A 20,048-nucleotide genomic window follows, 5' to 3' on the forward strand; every position below is an offset into this window, starting at 1 on the left:
TGCCATTCTCCCTTTGCTCGGAGAGATTTGTTAGGTTTTACTGAAGATGAAATTAATAAATAACAAACTATTAATAATGTTTCCTAGTTTATACAAATATAACCAAAAATAGTATAATCCTTAATGGAGTTCTAACCGATTAACCTACCGATATAATCGAACAAAAGCAAGAGCTGACGGTTTGGTTTTAAACGTTTTTTCTAAAAACTAAATTATGGGCTGGTTTTGGTTATCTATCCATGTTGCCATCCTAACAAAACTGAATCAAATTGATGTTTTGTAATTCATGGTTAGCTAAACAGACCCAGTCGATTTGTATAACTAAAGTAAGCATACCACAAGGATACGAAAAGACCCACTCTTCTAAAGAGTTTCATGATCCCAATCGAATGTATTTCGATTTTCATAAAAATAGTCTTACACCCCCCCCCCCCCCCAACAATTTTTTTAAATGTATTCCACAAAATTAAAATACTAATATCTATGGCAGTTGTCACTTCTTATCGATATTTAGTTAGCTTTTTGATTCTTGAGATTTCAAGACAGATAGACAAACGACAACATCGTTCACTTCTCATAGGTTGAACAACCACAATTGGCCTACCTTCTTGTCATCCATCTCTCTCTCTCCATCCAGCAAAGAAACTATATTTAGAAGAACCGAGTAAAAAAACAGAAGAAGAAAATAACACGGATATGTGACCAGATCCTAACGCAAGTGCTAGTAATGATATATTGTACATTGTGCACAAAAAATAATTGTAACTTATCTACATTCTAAAAAAACTAACTAAATTTACTACATAATTTGTCTAATCATATAGAATAAATGACATTTCAAAACAATTAAGGTGGGTAGCACGTATGGTGTTATGAGAGGCAAACCTAGGTTCGAGTTCCTCTCCACCCGCTAGGCCTGTCATAACATGTCGGACACGACACGATAAGACACGACACGATAAAACACGATGACTTGTTGTACTAAACACGAACACGACACGATAACTAATCGTGTCATTTTTTCCAAACATGAACCTGTTTAGTAACAGGTTAACCTGTTAAGAAACATGTTTAAACATACAATGAATAATACTTGTGTAATGAAAACAAAATTTTCAAAACAAGCATAAAAGTCTTAGTTCTTACAAAATACATAGCATATTTGAAACAAAAACCACAATCCTTAACATATAAGAAATAGAAAACCACAAATCCATGACATACTTGAAATAAAAAATCATATAACCAAATCATAACATCCATTAAAAATATAATAGCGGATCCTAAAAAACATAAGTGAAATGTCGTATATAAGTATGACTTTAGGTTTAGGACTTTAGGAGTGTATATTTATATATTATTTTTAAATTAAAAATCTACACATGTTACTAACAGGTTAACAGGTTTTTAACCTGTTAGGACACGAATTTTAGCATGTCTTAAACAGGTCGACATGTTTAAAACACGAAACCTGTTAAGCCCAAACCCAAACATGTTAAAACCCATGTCGTGTCGTGTTAACAGGTTCGTATCATAAATTGATAGGCCCGCTGCCTTGTATCGCTCATATTTATAATGCTTTTACGGTCCTACTTAACCTTTTCTTTTTCTTTATTTTTTATTTTCATAGTTTAGTTATGATAAATTTGGGTAGGTTACATAATATATATTTTTTCCTTTTTATAATTGGATTCAGTTTAGATTTTCGTTCAATATTTGACTAGTTATGTCAATTTGGTCAACATATATATTCAATCAATACAACATAAAAGTGAAAGTAACTACAGAAATAAATATCGTTTCTTCTATTTTTAGCGATATGAGTAGCAAATGAAAATGCCTTTCAGATCCGTAAATGTGAAGTATATCCTATTCTCTTTTTGGTTATGCAATTGATCGCCAAAAAACAGAACTTCTAGAAAGCTGCCAAAAAACAGAACTTACATTTAGGGAGCTAAAATGAATTTTAAATCCAAACTTTTGTTTTTTAAAAGAAAAAGTTTTTTTTAAGATCCTAACATTTTTTTAAGGGATAATAACACATTTTCTTTAGAATACTTCTGAAAGATATAGGATCACACAATGAGCTTTATTAAAAGAAAAACTATTACAATGATCTTTTTCTCTTTTTTGAAAAGTCAAAACCTAAAAGTTTAAACTTTTAAAATTAAATAACACGTAAGATATTTTTTGTATACGATTTCTAAAAGATATGCAATTGCAAGTATTGAAGTTGTATCGAGTTTTATTAAAAATAAATTCCATTATAATGATTCCTTGCTCCTTTTTCCGAATGTTTGATCTCTTCTATAGATATTAAACAAACATACTTATTTGTTAATTAATTAGTGAGTTTGTTCTCATTGAAAGTTATGAAATCAAAAGTTCAAAACTTGTACTAGAAGTCAATAAATTTAATGAAAGAAGGTGAAGTATGTCAACCCCAAACCCTTAATTAATATTCCTTTCTCACCACAATAACATCACTTCTTTACTTCCAATTTCAACATACCTTCTCTTAACACAATGGCCATTCATAAACATTCCCATTCTCATACCCTCCCTTCCACCCCAACCCACCGCCGCACCTCCTCCGATTTCGCATTCATCGTCTCACTCTCCCCTCCCAACTCGTCGACCGCCAGTCTTCGCCCTGCCGACGAGCTTTTCTACAATGGTCAACTCCTCCCCCTCCACCTCTCCCCTCCTAACTCCATGGTCCACACTCTCTTAGCCACCGCCGCCCGCCACTCATCCGACTATCACCACCCTCTCTCCTACAAATCCTCCGCCTCTACCCACCCTATCTCCGCCATCGAAGATGGCAATGCCATTGATTGCCTCTCTCATAAACCATCACATTTCAATGACCAAACAACCACCACCTCCAACCAAAACAAAGCCCTCATCAACAAACAATTCTCATTTAACCGATTCTCTTCCGTCTTTCGCAAGGAAACCAAACCTGCTCCCACAGCTGAAGCAGGAACAGTTTCCTTGACACAAAAGATAAGAAAATACATGAAGAAACTATCCAAATATTATTGTGAGAAAACAACTCCTCCAATGGTGAAAAGAGACGACATAATATCCTATTCATTTTCGGGTAACTTAAGGTTTTTAAGAAAGACAAGCTGCGTGTCAAGCTGTCCATCCACCATGCCATCATCTCCATACCATTCCGGTGTTCTTCGACAGAAAAACGTCGTCGAAAGCTACACAAACAGATCGTCATCATCAACTGAACAAGAACTGCAAAGCGCGATTCAAGGGGCGATTGCACATTGCAAAAACTCTATGACGACGACTTAGTAAATTTAAATTTATTGGTTATCCTGAACATGTCTTTGATGATCCAATGATTTAGATTCGTGCATCTGGATCTGATCTACAGGATTTGGCGGCGACTTCCGGTTTAGTAGATTAATATTATGAAGTACGTGGTACTAATTCTGTTTCTTAATTTTTATTTTATATTATTTATATATATATTTAGGAAGAAGTTGAAGAGTGTGCATGTGATATTATTTATTATGTGTAGATCATGCATTTGCTACTTCTATATTTAGCTTGTTTTGTGTTCAATATATTCTTTTCACTACTCCCATTGTCAATCTTATAATAAGATTGGTGGGTCCAAAGTTAAAAAAGAAATTGAAAAAAGAAAATAATGCAATCTAGATTGGCAATCTAGGTTTTGGTGGAGCAAACCTAGATTGCAATCCAAACTAACCCCCGATAACTTAATTATTTAATTAACTTTTAATATCCTATCTAAAAAAAATAATTAAATACATGATATTTCTTAAAAAATAAATTATGAACATTTCGATATAAATTTTATTAAAAACGGACTTCGTTAAAAAAACATTTTTTTAAGTTGGGATGAGTTGTGAATATGTATAAAAGATTGGAATGAGTTAAATTATGTAGACTGGAGAGAGAGAAATTAATTTTATAATGTATGATTGAAATTGTGAGATTGCCAATGGGAGTAGTCTTATATTAATTTCGTTTACTTGATCTATTATTGTTTAGTATGTTTCATTATTATGTTACTTGTTAACATAAATAAGTACGTTCAATCCTGTGGATATAATATGTCGGCCAAGCTTAAAGCTAAAGCCCTAAAGCCCTAACGAGTAACGTTATAACAATAAGCATAGCAAATAATATAGTATAAAATTGACATACTTTAATAGCTAACTAATGATTCGTGTAATTTAACAAAAAATAATTGCTATTTTATAAGACATAATTGCTAACACGTACTCAATATAGGGCTAAATAAAAAATTATATATTATGACTAAATTATATATACGTCCTGCTTGTGGTGCGCACATATAATGTATATATGTGTGAACCCTTGGGTGGACAAATGTAAAATTGCATTAATTGTGACGTTATTTTACTAATCTCGTGAAAATAACGTTAAAAGTGGCGGAAGGTTAATCAGGCATCATGTGGTGGCGTTGATAGCCGAAAGACAAGGGTACATGCACCAATCAGCCGGTGTCCCGATGATTGTGTGTTATGTGTCTTATGTCCAAGGCTTAATGCAAAACTACTATCGAGCCGGGGGTCTCACCGGAAGCAGCCTCTCTATCCCTATAGGGTAGAGGTAAGGCTGTCTACATCTTACCCTCCTCAGACTCTACCATGACTTTGCTATTGATGGGATATACTGAGTATGATGATGATGATGACGACGATGATGATGAAATTGAGTTCATTGGTGGCCTATTGGTGGTCAGCAATGGCTTGTTGATGGACTCATTGGTGGGTAATGACAGTTGATGGTGGTGGATTAGGTCGTCATGTACTTGACAGTCAATTACTTGACTCTTCCCCTATTTGTCGCTAGTACTCATCTTCTTATTACTTTTATAATTAGTTCTCTTTTACTTTTATTTTGGGTCAAATAACTCAACCAATTATAGTTGGATATTTGGTTTATAGATCAAAAATATCATTTTAGCTCAATGATTATAAGTTTTAAACTTTTACTAGGATCCAATATCCAATAATTTTTATAAGATCTCAAATTTTTAAATACACGTATAATTAAAAATATAAAAAAAACCTCTCAAGAAAAGGGTCTCAGCCTGAGGTGCGATCCGCACCCCTCAGAGCTAGCTGACCCTAGTTAATATCATGATAAGATTGCCCCCCCCCCCCCCTCCCCTTCCCCTCCCACCCCACAATACACATCCGTAATATCATGATATCCAAAAGTCAAATAATAATGAAAACTAACATGAATTTCAAGAGATTGATTTGCAAAATTTACAAAGTAACACTAATAAGATTGCCCCCCACAATACACATCCGTAACTGCATTAGCCCATTGCGCGTAGGTCCTATAAGTGCCTCCTCTGTTGTTGTCGGCTATTGTAGCATCCATAGTTGTTGTTGCCCCCTAGAGACTTACTTCCTTGTACCCCACTCATATCATATCATTGTCCCTAGCTAGCCCTTTCGGCTATTCAGTATTTTGTTTTAATTTGTCCAATCTACTCTAGTAGTCTCATTTAGTGTTTTGATGCTTTGATCACATTTTGTCAAGGGATTAAAGTACATATTATGTTTTAATAATTTTTTGTAATTATTGGTTAATCAACAAAAAAGAAGATGCCAGCAGCAAATACCTAATTTTGTTACTCAATGACCAATATCCTATGCCAATCATTGTTATTTTTACACTTAAATCATACATACTGTGAAACTACATTTAAATCTATTATCAATGTGGCATAGACCAATTAACCACTTGAAGAGAAATAACTCTACTACACAACTTAACACCGTTAAATTACAAGCTCTTTGATATTCATCCTTAATTCACAATGCAACTTCGCATCATTGCTATGTACACGTGCGATGTTAATTTAAAAGCTAACGAAAGTAAACAAGCTTGTAACACATTTATTATCCAAGTTGATTTTTCACATTATTAAATTATATATACACAAATGTGAGTTAAACAAACAATGATAGCTTAACGTACATTAAGCACACGAATCACGTTCAAGGTTAAAAACCTAAGACACTCAAATCGAATTCCAAAACCTGATACGTTCAAGGTTAAACCTAATACAGTAGAACCTCTATAATTTAATACTCTAAATACAAAATTGGACCCTAATCAATAAATTAATAAAATAATATATTTTTTTTGATAATGTAAATATATTGGTCCCGGCGAAACTGTAAATTAATAATTTACTAAAATACTCCAAAATTCTAGGATTGCCTAGTAAAAAATGAATTTATAATCACTTGTTTTTTTATTGCCTACAAATCTATATTGAGTTCATTTATAAATCTCCTCATTTCACTTAAGAGTTGATGCACCGTATTTTCATATTGCAACAAAAAGGTGTGAAGAGTTGTTGCCGCTTCCAATGCTTCTTTCCGAGTGATGGTTCCAAAGGTACTGAATGATCATCTACTTCATCATCAACCAGATGTTGAACAATATCCGCCATAATTTCTTCAATGCTTTGAACCTCGTAACATTCATTATTTTCACCCAGATAATCCAACAACTCATTCACATCCATTTGGTGCTGATAATGCATTCTCATAATCGAATTTTCAAGCTCATTTGAGCCGGTTGTATTAGTCGAACGAATTTTACAATGTCGAAAGCAATTTGCTATGGACTATTGTTTCACAATTTTCCAAGCCAAGACAACCAAATTTAAGGAATCTAAAAACATTAATATATTATAGGGAAAAATGTTTAACTCATAACCTTTCAAAATCTTACGACAAAACCTTTTACGATAGTACTCTTTAAATTAATAATGTATTAATACATCTTTAAATTAATAATATGTTAATTTATCGATATAATGATATCTCGCTGAATTAATAATATATCCCGGTCCCAACCTTATTAATTTATAGATGTTTTACTGTACTTTAAGGTTAAAACCTAAAACGATCAAGATTAAAACCTAATACTTTCAAGGTTAAACCTTAAAACGTTCAAGGCTATAACTTAATACTTCAGGGCTTAAACCAATTATGCTCAAGTAAAAGAATAACTTAAAAAAGATCCAAATGTGTTTAGATGAATTTATGATTAATTGGACCAATTTTAAAGTTTAATTGATCAATTGCTAAAACAAACTTGTGAAACAAGGAAGCGGCATTCGTGTTTTTTTCGACGAGTTGTCGGACACTCGTTGTCGTAGCCAGTGATGGTGACGTTGGAGTGTTGATGCCGACGAGTGGTGGATCAGTGGCGATATGGCAATAGAGATAGCTTGAGGGAGAGTGATGGAGCAAATGAGTGTATTTGTTATTTAGAGTTTTTGAAATCAGCGCTGTATTTGGTCGTTGTATGTAACTGTGGGATTATTTTATTGGATCATTTACACACGCGCTAGTTTTTATCCCCGTATTATGGGGTTGTTTTACATTATTTATTTATAATATTAATATATTTTTCTGAATTTTAATTTTATGCATTGTAAGTTAAAAATATATTTAGGGTGTGATTATGAAAGAGCCTCATAGAAAAATAAGATGCTATAACTTATTTTAAAAGCTATCTGGATTTGGTGAGATCCACAACCCATTTGAGAAGATGTGAGAATTGTGGAGCTTTTAAATATTTCGTTTGATAACATTAAGATAAAAATAGGTAGAAATACAAAAATTCAAAAATACGTTGGTGAGAAAACTTCATTTTCTACACAATATGGACTTATGAGGCCTACAGCTGGCCCAATAGCACTACACTTCGGCATTTTGGGACTAAAACCTATCAATACCACTTTGCCACACTAAGATTTTGTAATATCATTAGCTAATCTCTATGTATCTTGATATTTTATATACTTGACCAAATAGAGCATTCTAGATCCAAAAACTACCCTTATATGAAGCACGTTCTATAATCATTTGATGTGGCTTATATGATTGAATGACTTGATGTAACATTTGAAAGACTGAGAGGGATAATGAAATTAGTTATTGCGGGAGAACGAGAAAAAAATGTTTGGTGTGCTAGTGTAATGAAATCAACAGTTACACAAGAAATTTTATTAAATCCATTCGTTTTCATCCCCTTCTTTTTTATCATTCTATTCATCTTTCACTTTACTCTCTAGATAACACCACCTGACAACAACCACCACCGCCACCACCTTACCACCACCAGTGCGCCTCCACCACCACCGTCACGCCACACCTCCACCACCACCACCATCACTGTCTTTGCCTGACCACCACCGCCGCCGCCATTACACCTGACAAGCTACCGTCGCCGCCACCACAACTGTCGCCGCCATACCACCACCACATGACCACCACAACACTGCCATACCATTGCCGCCACCACCTGACCACCATCATCGCCGCTGACGCCTTCGTTGCCATTGCAATTTTGTTTTATTCTTGTTATTTTTTAATTTTGAAATATGGGTATTTTTATCGTTTCTATTTCATTCATATCATGGTCCAGGATAGAGATTCGTGAAGACGTAGGATTAAGGTTAGCGACTTCTAGGGGAAGGCACCTAGTTAGCTTAGCTTTCTATTTAGGGTCTAGTTGGCTAGTCTTGATCCTTGTTGTTTATGAATATTTTTTTTGTTTTGATGCTGCTTTTTGTTTCTTATGCCCTTTTCTTAGTAGGTTACAGATTCCTTGCTGTTTTGGTAGTTTGTTATCTATGTATTGCTAAGTGTCTTTTGCTTGTAGGATGTATCTTTACTATGATTACCTGTATGTAGCTTTATGAGCCGGGGGTCTCTCTGGAAGCAGCATCTCTATTCTCTCGGATAGAGGAAAGACTTGCCTACATCCCATCCTCCCTTGACCCTACCGATAGCGTGCTATGCGGTGGGATATACATGGCTTGATTGATTGATTGACTTCTAAATAACACAAAATAATAATTCATTCAATTCCCCTATAAGTTAACCTAACATGACAACGAAATGATAACGTGTCATTTCAATCACTTGTCCATTTCATTATTTCTTCTTCTATTCACAGACTTGTACATATATACTAAAATATACTTGGTTAAAGACTTAGAGCATTCACATCCCATCCCCTAAATTTATGTGAGGAGAGTACGTAAATTATAGGATGAGGTTTTGAGTGGTTGGGAGTGTAAATTATAGGGTGGAGAGAAAAATGTAGTGATTTTTTTGTAAATTTGGGGAAACATTTGGGGAACATTGTTTGCCTCTATTTATTTTTTAATATTTGTTGGATTGGTTGTGAGTAGAGGAGAGAGAAAAATGTAATGATAAAGGTATAAAAAATATTATTTAATTGAACAGGAGAAAGAAATGTAGTGTTTTTTATTGTAATTATAGAGATAAGGATGGAGAATGGGTTAAGAATGCTCTTAGTTACGGAAGCCTAAATATGGCATGACCAAACCCACATATGTAATTGTAGTGTATGCTACATATTATAATTTGTATAATTAAATAAGTAGATAATAATTTTCCAAATAAAATTTTACAATTTTAATTTATGCATGTATTTTTAGTTTTTCTTAGTAATATTTTTCTTAACGTATTTATTATTATTTTATTATTAATATGCATGATTTTTTTTTGTTAGAATAATATAAAAGAATAAAAGTGAAGCTACAGTGAAAATTTGGTTATGGTTATAGTTTTTGTGTCTTCTTTGATCGACTTTAACCAAAACTGAATATTATATGCTTGTGTTTGTATAAATTTAATACCTCTATCCTTATATCTCAATTTCCATCATCGAACTTTAAAATTTATGTTGTAATTAGGGATGAGCAAAATCGGTATCGGTACCGATACCGAAATCGGTACCGATTTGGTACCGTCGGTTCCGAATCGGTACCAAAGTTTTAAGTTTCGGGATCGGTACGGTACCGGTATTTCCCGATATTTAACTCTCGGTACCGATACTATCTTGGTACCGTCCCGGTACCGAACCGAATATTTCGGTACGAGTACCGGTACTAAGAATTTCCAATTTTCGGGATCGGGAAAATCGGGATCGGCACCGGTCGGCACCGGTACCATCCCATGCTCATCCGTAGTTGTATTGTCTATAACCAAATTTGGAACCATCATATTTCAGCTTCAAAACTTCATTAATATGCTTGAAAACCATATCTGAACTAATTTCAACTTAGAGCATTCCCAACCGATTCTCCAAATTATGTGAGAGGGCTCCTATTTTTTAGAGATGGTTAAAAGTGGTTGTGAGAGGAGAAAAGGGAAAATGTTACCGTTCATAGTTATATTTGAAAAAACACACTATTCATCTCTATAATTTTTCAATATTTTTTAAAGTGGTTGTGAGTGAAGTAAAGAGAAAATGTAATGAAAAAAGTATAAAAAAAGTAAACAAAATGGCAAAACACATCATTTATGTTTGCACGGTTTTTCAATTGACGTCATTTGACAAATTAATAACATAAAACATCCTTCATGTTCAAAAAATGTTGCACAGTTCATCCTTTTCACTAACGAAGGTTAGTTTTTCTCGTTAAAACCAGTAATGTGCACCTCATGTAAGGACAATTTAGTCTTTTTACCCCCTCAAAGGTTATTTGTGTAATTGACTTAAAATTTTGGACTTTAAAAAAAAAAAATTTAACCATCATCATCTTCTTCCCCAAATCTTCCTTTCACCATCATAATCAAACACTAGCCACCACCCAATCATCATCATCATCTCAGATGCAACCATCAACCAACGACGGTGGTTCCTACGTACTGCTCAAACTACTCTTTGTAGGCCGAGACCGTTGATACTCGTAATTGGGTTATTGATCTTCGGCCACCAGAAAGTTCGTCTTAGCCTTAACACCACAAAGAGACACGGCGGCCGCGTTGTACGCACGCGCCGCGTTGCCGGAGATTCTGACCCAATACACAAAAGACACCACGTTGCCGGAAATTCTGACCCAATACACGCGTCGCGCCGTGTTGCCGGAAATTCACTAAAACACAATCAAGATCCACACTTTCGGTACAGATCTAGTCAAACAAATGGACGATTTTGATCTTTTAGCTAGAGATTTCGGGTTGAAGCCCCAAGGCAAATCCGCTTCGATGAAATCCGATATCCAATCGATGATATCCGACCCAAGTTTTTGACTTCTTCACTTGATATCGCCGATGATGATGGCGGCGGTGGTGGTTTAAATACCCCTAATTAGAGTTGGTGGTGGTGCTGGGGTGGGTGGTGGATGTGCAGGTGTGGGTGTTGCCGGAGAAGTAGTGGTGAGGTGCAGGTGAGGTTTGAAGAAGGAGAGAGAGAGAGAGAGAGTTTTTATTTTAAATAATTTTATGTTTTTATATTAATTATTAAATAAAAAATGTATAAATTTACAAAACTACCCTCATTTGCAAGGCACATGACCAGATTTAACAAGAAAATTTAACTGGGTTAGCATTAAAGAACAAAACGTGATATAGTTTTTAAATATAAAGGATGTTTTATGTTATTAAGTTTGCCAAATGATGTTCATTGAAAAACCATGCAAATATAAAGGACGTGTTTTGCCATTTTGTCTTTTTAATTGAAAATGAGTGAGAAAAAATGATGTTTTTATTGTACTTATAGAGATCGAGAATGAATTGAGAAAACAAAAACACATAATAAATACATTGGACAGTTAGCCAAACTTAAATGGTTAACCGACCATTCAGTTATGGACTTAGGGTTATAGACTTATGGCTAAGCAGTCTTAATAACTGAACCTCGATTATGGTTATGGTTATGGTTATGGTTAAGCCACCGTAATCGAACCGGCTTCGCACATCGCTAGTCTAACTAATAACCTCTTCAGTCTAACTCGGAAATCCAATCGGATGCTGGACTTTTATATAACGGGATGTCGATGTATAAATTACAAGTTAGTATGACGAGTTCAGTCATCTTGTATCATCTAACAAGTGTTTTAAAAGTGATTTCTTCCCTATTATGTGTTCTATATGGATTCAAGGAATAAAGTGAATTATTTTAAATGGTAGGCTTACCAGGTCAACGTTTGGTGTCAAAAGGCCGCCACCGTGTTCTTAGTCATTCAACCGCGTGACAGATGGACGAATCACCTGCCACCTTGACCATTTGGTCACTGGGTACCCACTTGCTTCGAAATTTCCTTCTCCCCCTTTCTAATAATATTATTATTCAATCGAATGAAAAAATTAGTCTATTTTAGATAACGACTAATCGCGACTTGGGTAATGATATTTTTAACAGCGTTTGGAATTATCATGTACCCGAGTGAGATTTTCTAAAGCAGAGTCTCAAACGTCCATACTGATTTTGACGCTCTAAGCCTAATTTATCTAAGAACACTATCAAAACACCACGGTAGGAAAACTGTCTTGAGTCAGACAAAGTAGACGAGAGGAAAATGTTAGTGACATGTTAAAAATAATTCTCATCGTTAAAGAGTATAGTTCTTTAATCATCTACTTAAAAAGAAAGACTTAATCAATAACCGCTAAACAAATAGGTATAGTTTAACATTTGATTATGAAACGGACATAGAGATAGAGAACAATAAAAAGTAGACAAGGGAGTCTTTTTCCACTTGTTAAAAATTCGAAGCGCTAAATAATAGTTCTTTAACCATCTTATTTTTTACATAAGACTTCAAAAAATAGATTAATGCAAATAATTTGTACAAAAGAAAAAAGAAACCATACAAACTAACTACCATCATAACAGTTTGGCTATTTTGGAACCACCTTCCTAAGATGGAGAAATGCTTTCTCGTATCTTACAAATCCCATGAACCAAAACTCAAAGTCATCATCGGTAATGATTTGAATGTACTTTTGTTCTGCGTTTTCCACATTCTCCCGCTCGTGACTTTCTTTAATCTTGTTCGTCGGGATCACCACCTACAAAAACAATACAAGCAAATTACACAATTTCTTACTTGTGTAAAATTTTCTAATTGTTCAGTAGACTAGTGTCACTCGAGTATCAGATACTATATGACAATAAAAAAAGGTTATCGAGTACTATTAATACACTTAAGTCGGTGCAAACTAACAGAGAAACACACAAATATGGTCATTTTTATGTTTGTTAAAAGCACTTAAGTCGCTTCATATCAAAATATCTATAAACCATGTGACTTCAAATCGGTGCAAACTTTATATTCTAGTACCATCATAACTTCCATTTAATGCAAACTTAATGCCATATGATACATGAAATAAGTCACATGTCACATGACTCTTAAGTCGTTAATAAAAGTTAGTCCGACACGCAAATATAAAGTAGTACAAAGTCACATGTCTCGTAACTAGGATACTTTGTTACACAAAATAGTCATTTTAGATAAAAAAAAAACAACAATAAAAATGGTTACCTTGTATGGGTTTCTAATAAGATCACCGTTTGACGAACGCAATTTAATGGATCTTTCACTACAGAAAGCAAGCTTTTGCGTGGAGATGAACAATATCCCAGCAATCGGACCTGCACTTGTTGATACATAACACTGTGAAGCTTTCAACAATTTCTCTCCATCATTTGCCCCAAATACTTCCTTGAATATGTTTTCTCTCCCGCCTTTTTGTATTATTTTCGCCCCCAATGTCAGCTTCCCCTTCAAGGTTTCCGAGAATTTCGGCCCCATTTTAACTGCCAATTCACCAACTAACCGTTTTCTGTTACTCAATTTCACAATAGATCTCAGAATTAAACTAGCATTACACCTCAATTTGAGCTAAAATTCATAATTTGTCAGAATCTTGGTTTAAAAGAACGCCCAAAAAGCTCATCGCTTTTGACTACCTAAGACGCAAACTTTCCAAAACGCGCACTAAAAACAGCCCGAGGCACAGGTGACTAGGTGAAGCACACACCTTTTGTACATCAATTTTTTCTTTTTCTTTTTTTAATTTTTAATTTTTTTTTCAGTGATTTTTTTTGGGTTGTACATATATGTTATTTATATACTAAATCATATATAACGCTTATTTATAGCTAAATTTTGAGATATATAAAAACTTTAGGCGGTGAGCTTTGCTATTTATCATTTTAGGCAATGTCGCTTTTGTGCGTGAAGAAACACTAATCGACCTCGGGCAGATTATGGATAATCTGGGGGTTAAGTAGATGTTTCCCACGAGGGTTAGGTCCGGCGAAGATGGTTGTTCTTCAGATGACCTGCAAAACAGACACCGTGAGCTCGTCACTGAGAAGGGGGGGGGGTTCCTCCTTGTGACCACCCTCCGGCGTGAGAATCAGACTAGATTGCTCTGAATATAAGTGTATATTGAGAGAAATAGCTAGTGAAGATAAGATACAAGATAATAATACCGTTCCAAGGTGTTGGAGTATTTATAGCCGAAGGTAGGTTTCCAAGCAGGTACAGCCAGCTGTATAATTTCCTGTTCTACCAACTGTGGGTTATGCACGTGCCATGCCAGTGGTTGGTGGGTAGGCAGCGGCTGATAGTGACAAAGCCGGCTGTGTACTGTTCCTTTTCCGCCGGCTGTGTACTATTCCTTTTCCGCCGGCTGTGTACTATTCCTTTTCCACCAACTGCAGGCTATGCGCGTGCCACGACAAGGGTTGGTGAGTAGGCAGCGGCTAATAGTGACAAACAGTACTAGAGCGTGCTCCTCCTCGTACTGTTGTCGGTGAGCTGTCACCCTGTGATTGGTTCATGGGCTGCTCTGGTCAGATCTTGTCTATTTGGTCCATACCTTGGCAGGTATAGTATAAAAGACCTTCCAGAAGCGTACGGACTGGCTCATTTGGGCGGGAGTATTCCCGCCTTGCTCATTCCTTCAGGTGACACTGAATTATTGAGAGTTAGTGTCTTGTGCGTGTAGCCTTGCTATTAGTGCGGGTAGCCTCCCCTGATGGCTTGTATCCGCAGCTGCGGGAACAGGCGGGGTACTTCACCATTGGGAGGCTTTTCCTGCGGGAACAGCTGGCGTACTGCGCGTAAGGTCTTCATCTCTGAGCATGGTGGGTCCTGCGGAACCAGTTGGTCCTTGCGCAGACGTCCCTCTTCAAGGTGAGTCTTGCGGGTCCAACTGGGCTCTGCTGGGACTTACCTCTTCAGTGCGTTTCTCGCTTTTTAAAACCAAGGCAAGAAGATTTAAAGTGTTTCCAATGCTCAATTGAAGCTTTGTGATTTTAAAATCAAGTAGCGAGAAACTAGCCCTAAACCTCAACTTAAACACCAATTCATAAAATTAAAACCAAATTAAAACACTTTCGACAAACAATTGAATTGAACCTCAAAAGTCAAAACCATTGCAATCTTACTCAAATCTCAAAATCAATTAGTGTAAAAAACAAAACCCTAAACCTCAAATTGAGCTTAAATTCATAAAATTAAAGTGTTTCCAAAGCTCAATAATTGAAATCTCACCGTGATCTCGAACTCTGTAGGCGAAATTACTGGTTTTTCGTCCGTGATTCTTAATTTCTTACCATTTGCCTTCATGTTTTCGTCTTCAAAACCTTCAGAAATCAAAACCCACAATTAATCATATATTTATAGAGAGAAAACCGTTTAACTGTGTGTTTATGTGTGTGTGTGTGTCAGAGAGAGAGAGAGAGAGTACCTTGAGTGGAATCTAGAAACGGAGACCAAGTCGAGAGCAAACGCGCCGGCGGTGACGTGGCGGCGGAGCTCCGGTGTTGGTCGGCGGTGTAGTTGATGCCGTTCATGTTATTATATCATAAGATAAAAATCGGATGGCGGTACCACATAAATGTTTACAGCTGCCTTTTGTTTTATATATATATAAAATATGTATGGCATAAAACTCAATTGTGTTATTTGGTAAGTTGACACTTTGGGCTTTCCATCAGTCTTACTGTTTTTGGTTCTTCTCCTGTCCATGCTCGAATCCTTCTAATAGCGTTTTATTATTCTTTTTGTTTGTTAAACAAGAGTTCTTCACTCGTCTAGATGATTTTTTGAATTGTTTTTATTTACAATATTTTCTTTTCAGGTTTTTATTTGTTTAAAACAGTTTTACTTTTAGGTTTTTATTTGTTTTAGAAAAATGTGAACTATTTTATGAGTTTATTCTTTTCTTTAGTTCCGGTACTATAACGAACTTAATTGATACCAACAAAATTTGCATCGGCCAGGAGTCAAAAAGTATGGTTTTTACCAATTTTTGTTGTTCCTTTTGTTTTGTTTTAAACATGTTCATTTTACGACTGTATGTTTTGGGTTTAGTTCCGATATCGTGGCAAACTTAACCAATACCAACCGAATTTTCATCTTACCGATTTTTGTTTTAAATATGTTTTTTTGTTATCCTTTTGTTTTAAATTTATTTTTTGGCTTTAATGTTGACATCGTAACGAACGTAACAAATATCGAACGAATATGTATTGTTTGATCATACTTTATGTTTTGGGTTTTGTTCCGGTATAGTGACAAACTTAACCAATACCAACTGAATTCTCACCGACTAGCCGCCTCAACGCCTAGGTTTTACCGATTTCTGTTTTAAATATGTCTTTTTGTTATTCTTTTGTTTAAATAATTTTTTTGGCTTTTTTTTTTGAATTTAGTGCGGGGTCCATAACAAGTTTAACTAATACCGACCAAATTCGTGACAATGCATTGCCCGCGACGCGGCGGTTGACACCTAGTTATTATTAATATTATTATGTGTAACAAACAAATGTGTGGAAGAAAGAGAATTGGAGAATAATAATATGGTTGGTTGGTTTGTTAAGTGGGGTTGCGGCGGTTGACACCTAATTATTAATATTGTTATGTGTAACAAACAAATGTGTGGAAGAAAGAGAATTGGAGAATAATAATATGGTTGGTTGGTTGGTTGGTTGGTTTGTTAAGTGGGTGGTCTTCTTCAACAACGCTGGTTTTGATATTAATTGTATTGTAAACTTCCACCAGGCTTCTATTTTCAATTTCAATTACTTGACTTGTACATAATTTCATAACTAAGACTATACGTTATGGGGCGTCCATGGCTGAGGTGGCGTGGGACGATGGGCACGGAACACCGCAGTGGGGCGCGGTGGTTCCTTGAGCGCCGTTACTTTGATTGTTCAAACGACCGGCGCGCTTGGAGAGGTTTGGTGGTCCCCCATCCCCAACGTTCATTTTGAACGGCTAGTTTTTTTTAAAAAAAAACTAATTATTTTATTTATAAATACTAACTCATTTTATCATTTTATACTCAAACAAATACCAAATTACTATCAAATTTCATAACAAAAAACTCTCAACTCTCTACCATGAATTATTTCTCAAATTTCACCGGCTCGAGCTCAAATCCGAACCCAAACCAGAACACGAGCTCGAGCTCAAACCCTAACCAAAACCCGAACACCAACCCAAACCCGTGGGATCCGTCTCAAAGGTGATGGGCTAGTTTACTCGCAAACAACAATGACCCCGATGACCGTCGTTTGAGTCAATCAAAAACCTAATTATTCTAAATAGTTATAGCAAGTAGGGTATCGTATCACAAGGAGTATGTGGTCAATGTATTCGTGTAACAGATTTAATATTATGAAGTGACTAATTTTTAGTGCTGATCACACAAGCAATTTTTAGTAAATTCAGAGAACTAAGCAATGAACAAGTAAACGGATTTCAAACAATTAACAAAGCAAATCACACCCGGGAATTCAAGTAAGCAACCAACAGTATCTCATGCAACCTAACAGATTAATTATTAACGATTAACTGAAAGCTGATCAATTAGACAAAACCTTAGACATCAACAATTATTTACACACGGCACTGGTTATCAAACAGTCCTTGCCAGTGTGACTCAGTTAAGGGTAATTGTATGTTTTATCGTATTCAATCTAACCAAACAGTTATATGACTAATTATCTAGCAACTGGTAACAGATCGTTCAAACCAACGTAAACCTAAACCGACCGAACACTCAGAAATACCAAACATCAATAATCATATATTAATCATCAATAACAATACACAAGTGTTATAAATCACATGAGAAAAACTGTAAAATGTTACAAACTATACATCCCGGGTGCGATTCTAGGAGATTAGCCGAGCCGCGACATCATCGAGTCTTCAATACGGATGATATGGATCATAGATATGGACTTGACACGAGCTAGGATGGTGAAATCGCCTATAGGAACTGCTGGAAATCGCCTCTATTCTTCAAAAACGGAGTTAGGGTTTCATAATGATGAAGAATATGATTTAAACTAAAAATCCCGTCTGCAACTCCCGTCGCGGTACGTGACGGGGTCTTTCATGGTCAATCGCTTATCGCGATTGACCCAAAGTCAACAGATATTTTTCCCACCCATCGCGGTACGCGATGGGGACCTCAGCAAGCCCATCGCGTACCGCGATGGGATCCCGTTACAGCAAACTTCAATTAGATCATCGATTTGCGCGCTGGACATCCCGGGTTTTCATTCTGTGTCACAACAGGTCCATATTGAGTACTTTAACGCCTATGACCTGAAATCCAATAATACACGTATGAAGTATCGATAGTTCTAGAATAAACAGTTAAAACTAAATAATAAACGAACTAAAACATATACAAATTAACCGACCATCACCTAATTATATTTAGAATAATTAGGTTTTTGATTGACTCAAAACGACGGTTATTTCACGAAGCCATTACTAGATATAAAGACATGATCAGGAAATGCCCACATCACCAGATCGAACTGTGGGAACTGGTAAAATGCTTTGTTAATGGTTTGACATACGAGGACTGAAAGCATCTTAAGGCCTCGTGTAATGGTCTGTTGCTGAATCAGCCTGAGGAAGATGATTGGGATTTTTTGGAATTTATGTGTGAAGATTCCAAGGCATAAGCAACAGCTGAAAGACGAAGACGTGGTAATTCCTCCAGGTCAGTTAAGTCAGTCACGAGTGAATCTGAAAGAATTACTGAGTTGGAACGCGAACTGGCTGAGTTGAAAAAAGGTAAGAAAAAAGAGGCCGGGAAAGTTGGAGTGAAATTCCCGGTTTGCGAAGATTGTGGTAATCTCGGGCATAAGACAGAAAATTGCCCCGAGTTTTATGATGACGAGGAGGATGAACCCGAGGAAGTTAATTATGCTTACGGGGATTCCAATGGTCAAGGGTTGAATTCAAACACCTATCACCCGGGCCTGAGGAATCACCCGAACTTTTGTTACAGGAACGCGTCTACACAGTTAAACCCGAACTTTCAGGGATCGAGCCAGAACATGTCGCAGGGTAATTACCGCAAGGGCGGTTATCAGCAGCAGCGAGGTTCGTATGATCAGAATCGGGGGTATAACAGAGACGGTAACCGGGGTGGAAATTTATCGGGTAATCAGGATCAGTAGAGGGGGTCCTCGGAAAATTCGGATGAGTCGGTGCACTCAAAGTTGGATGCGTTGCTGAAGGTTATGACTGATCATAAAGCTGAAACGAAGCAACAGTTCGAGTTACGAGATAATTCTTTAGAGGCAATGATGAAGCAGATCGGTCAGCTCGCTTCAGATGTGGCAAAGTTACAGAAGAACACGAGCCAATTCCCGAGTGACACCACAGTCAACCCGAACCATTACTGCTCAAGCTCCAAGAAAGGAGATAATGTGCACATCAACGCTGTAAGTCTTTTACCTCATTTTGAAATTTCTGTTGTTGAAGTTGATTCACCACCACAGTTTGTTGAGGGGGTGGTGGAAGAGGTTAGTAGTGAGAGTGATTGTGTCGGTCAAAATGAATCAATTTTCCAAAATGAATCAGAACCAAAAACATATGAAATGTCTTTTTGTGAAAATTGCACATGTGAAAAGAGTTTAAATGGTAAATTGACCAACATGAGAGATGAGGATGTGGAGAATAATACCACCTCAAGTAAACTCTAAGACCCGGGAGTGCCACTTTTATCAATTCAAATTGGGAAATTTAAAACTGATCGGGCACTTCTAGATTTTGGAGCATGTGTTAGTATCATGCCTGGTTGTTTATATGATCAGTATGAATTTGGCCCATTAGAAAAGGTAAACACCACCGTGGTGTTGGCGGACCAAACTCATACACTTCCCCGGGGCATGGTGACTAATGT

General features: G+C 36.2%; 2 protein-coding genes across 2 annotated transcripts; one reads left to right on the forward strand and one right to left on the reverse strand.

The window, feature by feature from the left end:
* The first annotated feature begins 2,349 nt into the window (after window positions 1-2,349).
* LOC143580872 (putative membrane-associated kinase regulator 1) lies at window positions 2,350-3,372 on the forward strand. Its single transcript, XM_077063794.1, has one exon. The coding sequence runs from the start codon at window positions 2,527-2,529 to the stop codon at window positions 3,310-3,312; it is 786 nt and encodes a 261-aa protein (XP_076919909.1). The 5' UTR covers window positions 2,350-2,526; the 3' UTR covers window positions 3,313-3,372.
* Window positions 3,373-12,517: 9,145 nt separating this feature from the next.
* LOC143581655 (GEM-like protein 4) lies at window positions 12,518-15,681 on the reverse strand. The gene is made up of 4 exons (XM_077064395.1): window positions 15,576-15,681; window positions 15,380-15,436; window positions 13,358-13,632; window positions 12,518-12,881 (listed from the first exon to the last, which is right to left on the reverse strand). Exons 1-4 carry the CDS (start codon window positions 15,679-15,681, stop codon window positions 12,711-12,713), a joined length of 609 nt encoding a protein of 202 aa, XP_076920510.1. The 3' UTR covers window positions 12,518-12,710.
* Between the last annotated feature and the right edge of the window lie 4,367 nt (window positions 15,682-20,048).

Source organism: Bidens hawaiensis, unplaced genomic scaffold, assembly GCF_021521415.1.
Source record: "Bidens hawaiensis isolate Kalapana, Puna unplaced genomic scaffold, B.hawaiensis_p1.1 tig00001511_1, whole genome shotgun sequence".
NCBI lineage: Eukaryota > Viridiplantae > Streptophyta > Magnoliopsida > Asterales > Asteraceae > Bidens > Bidens hawaiensis.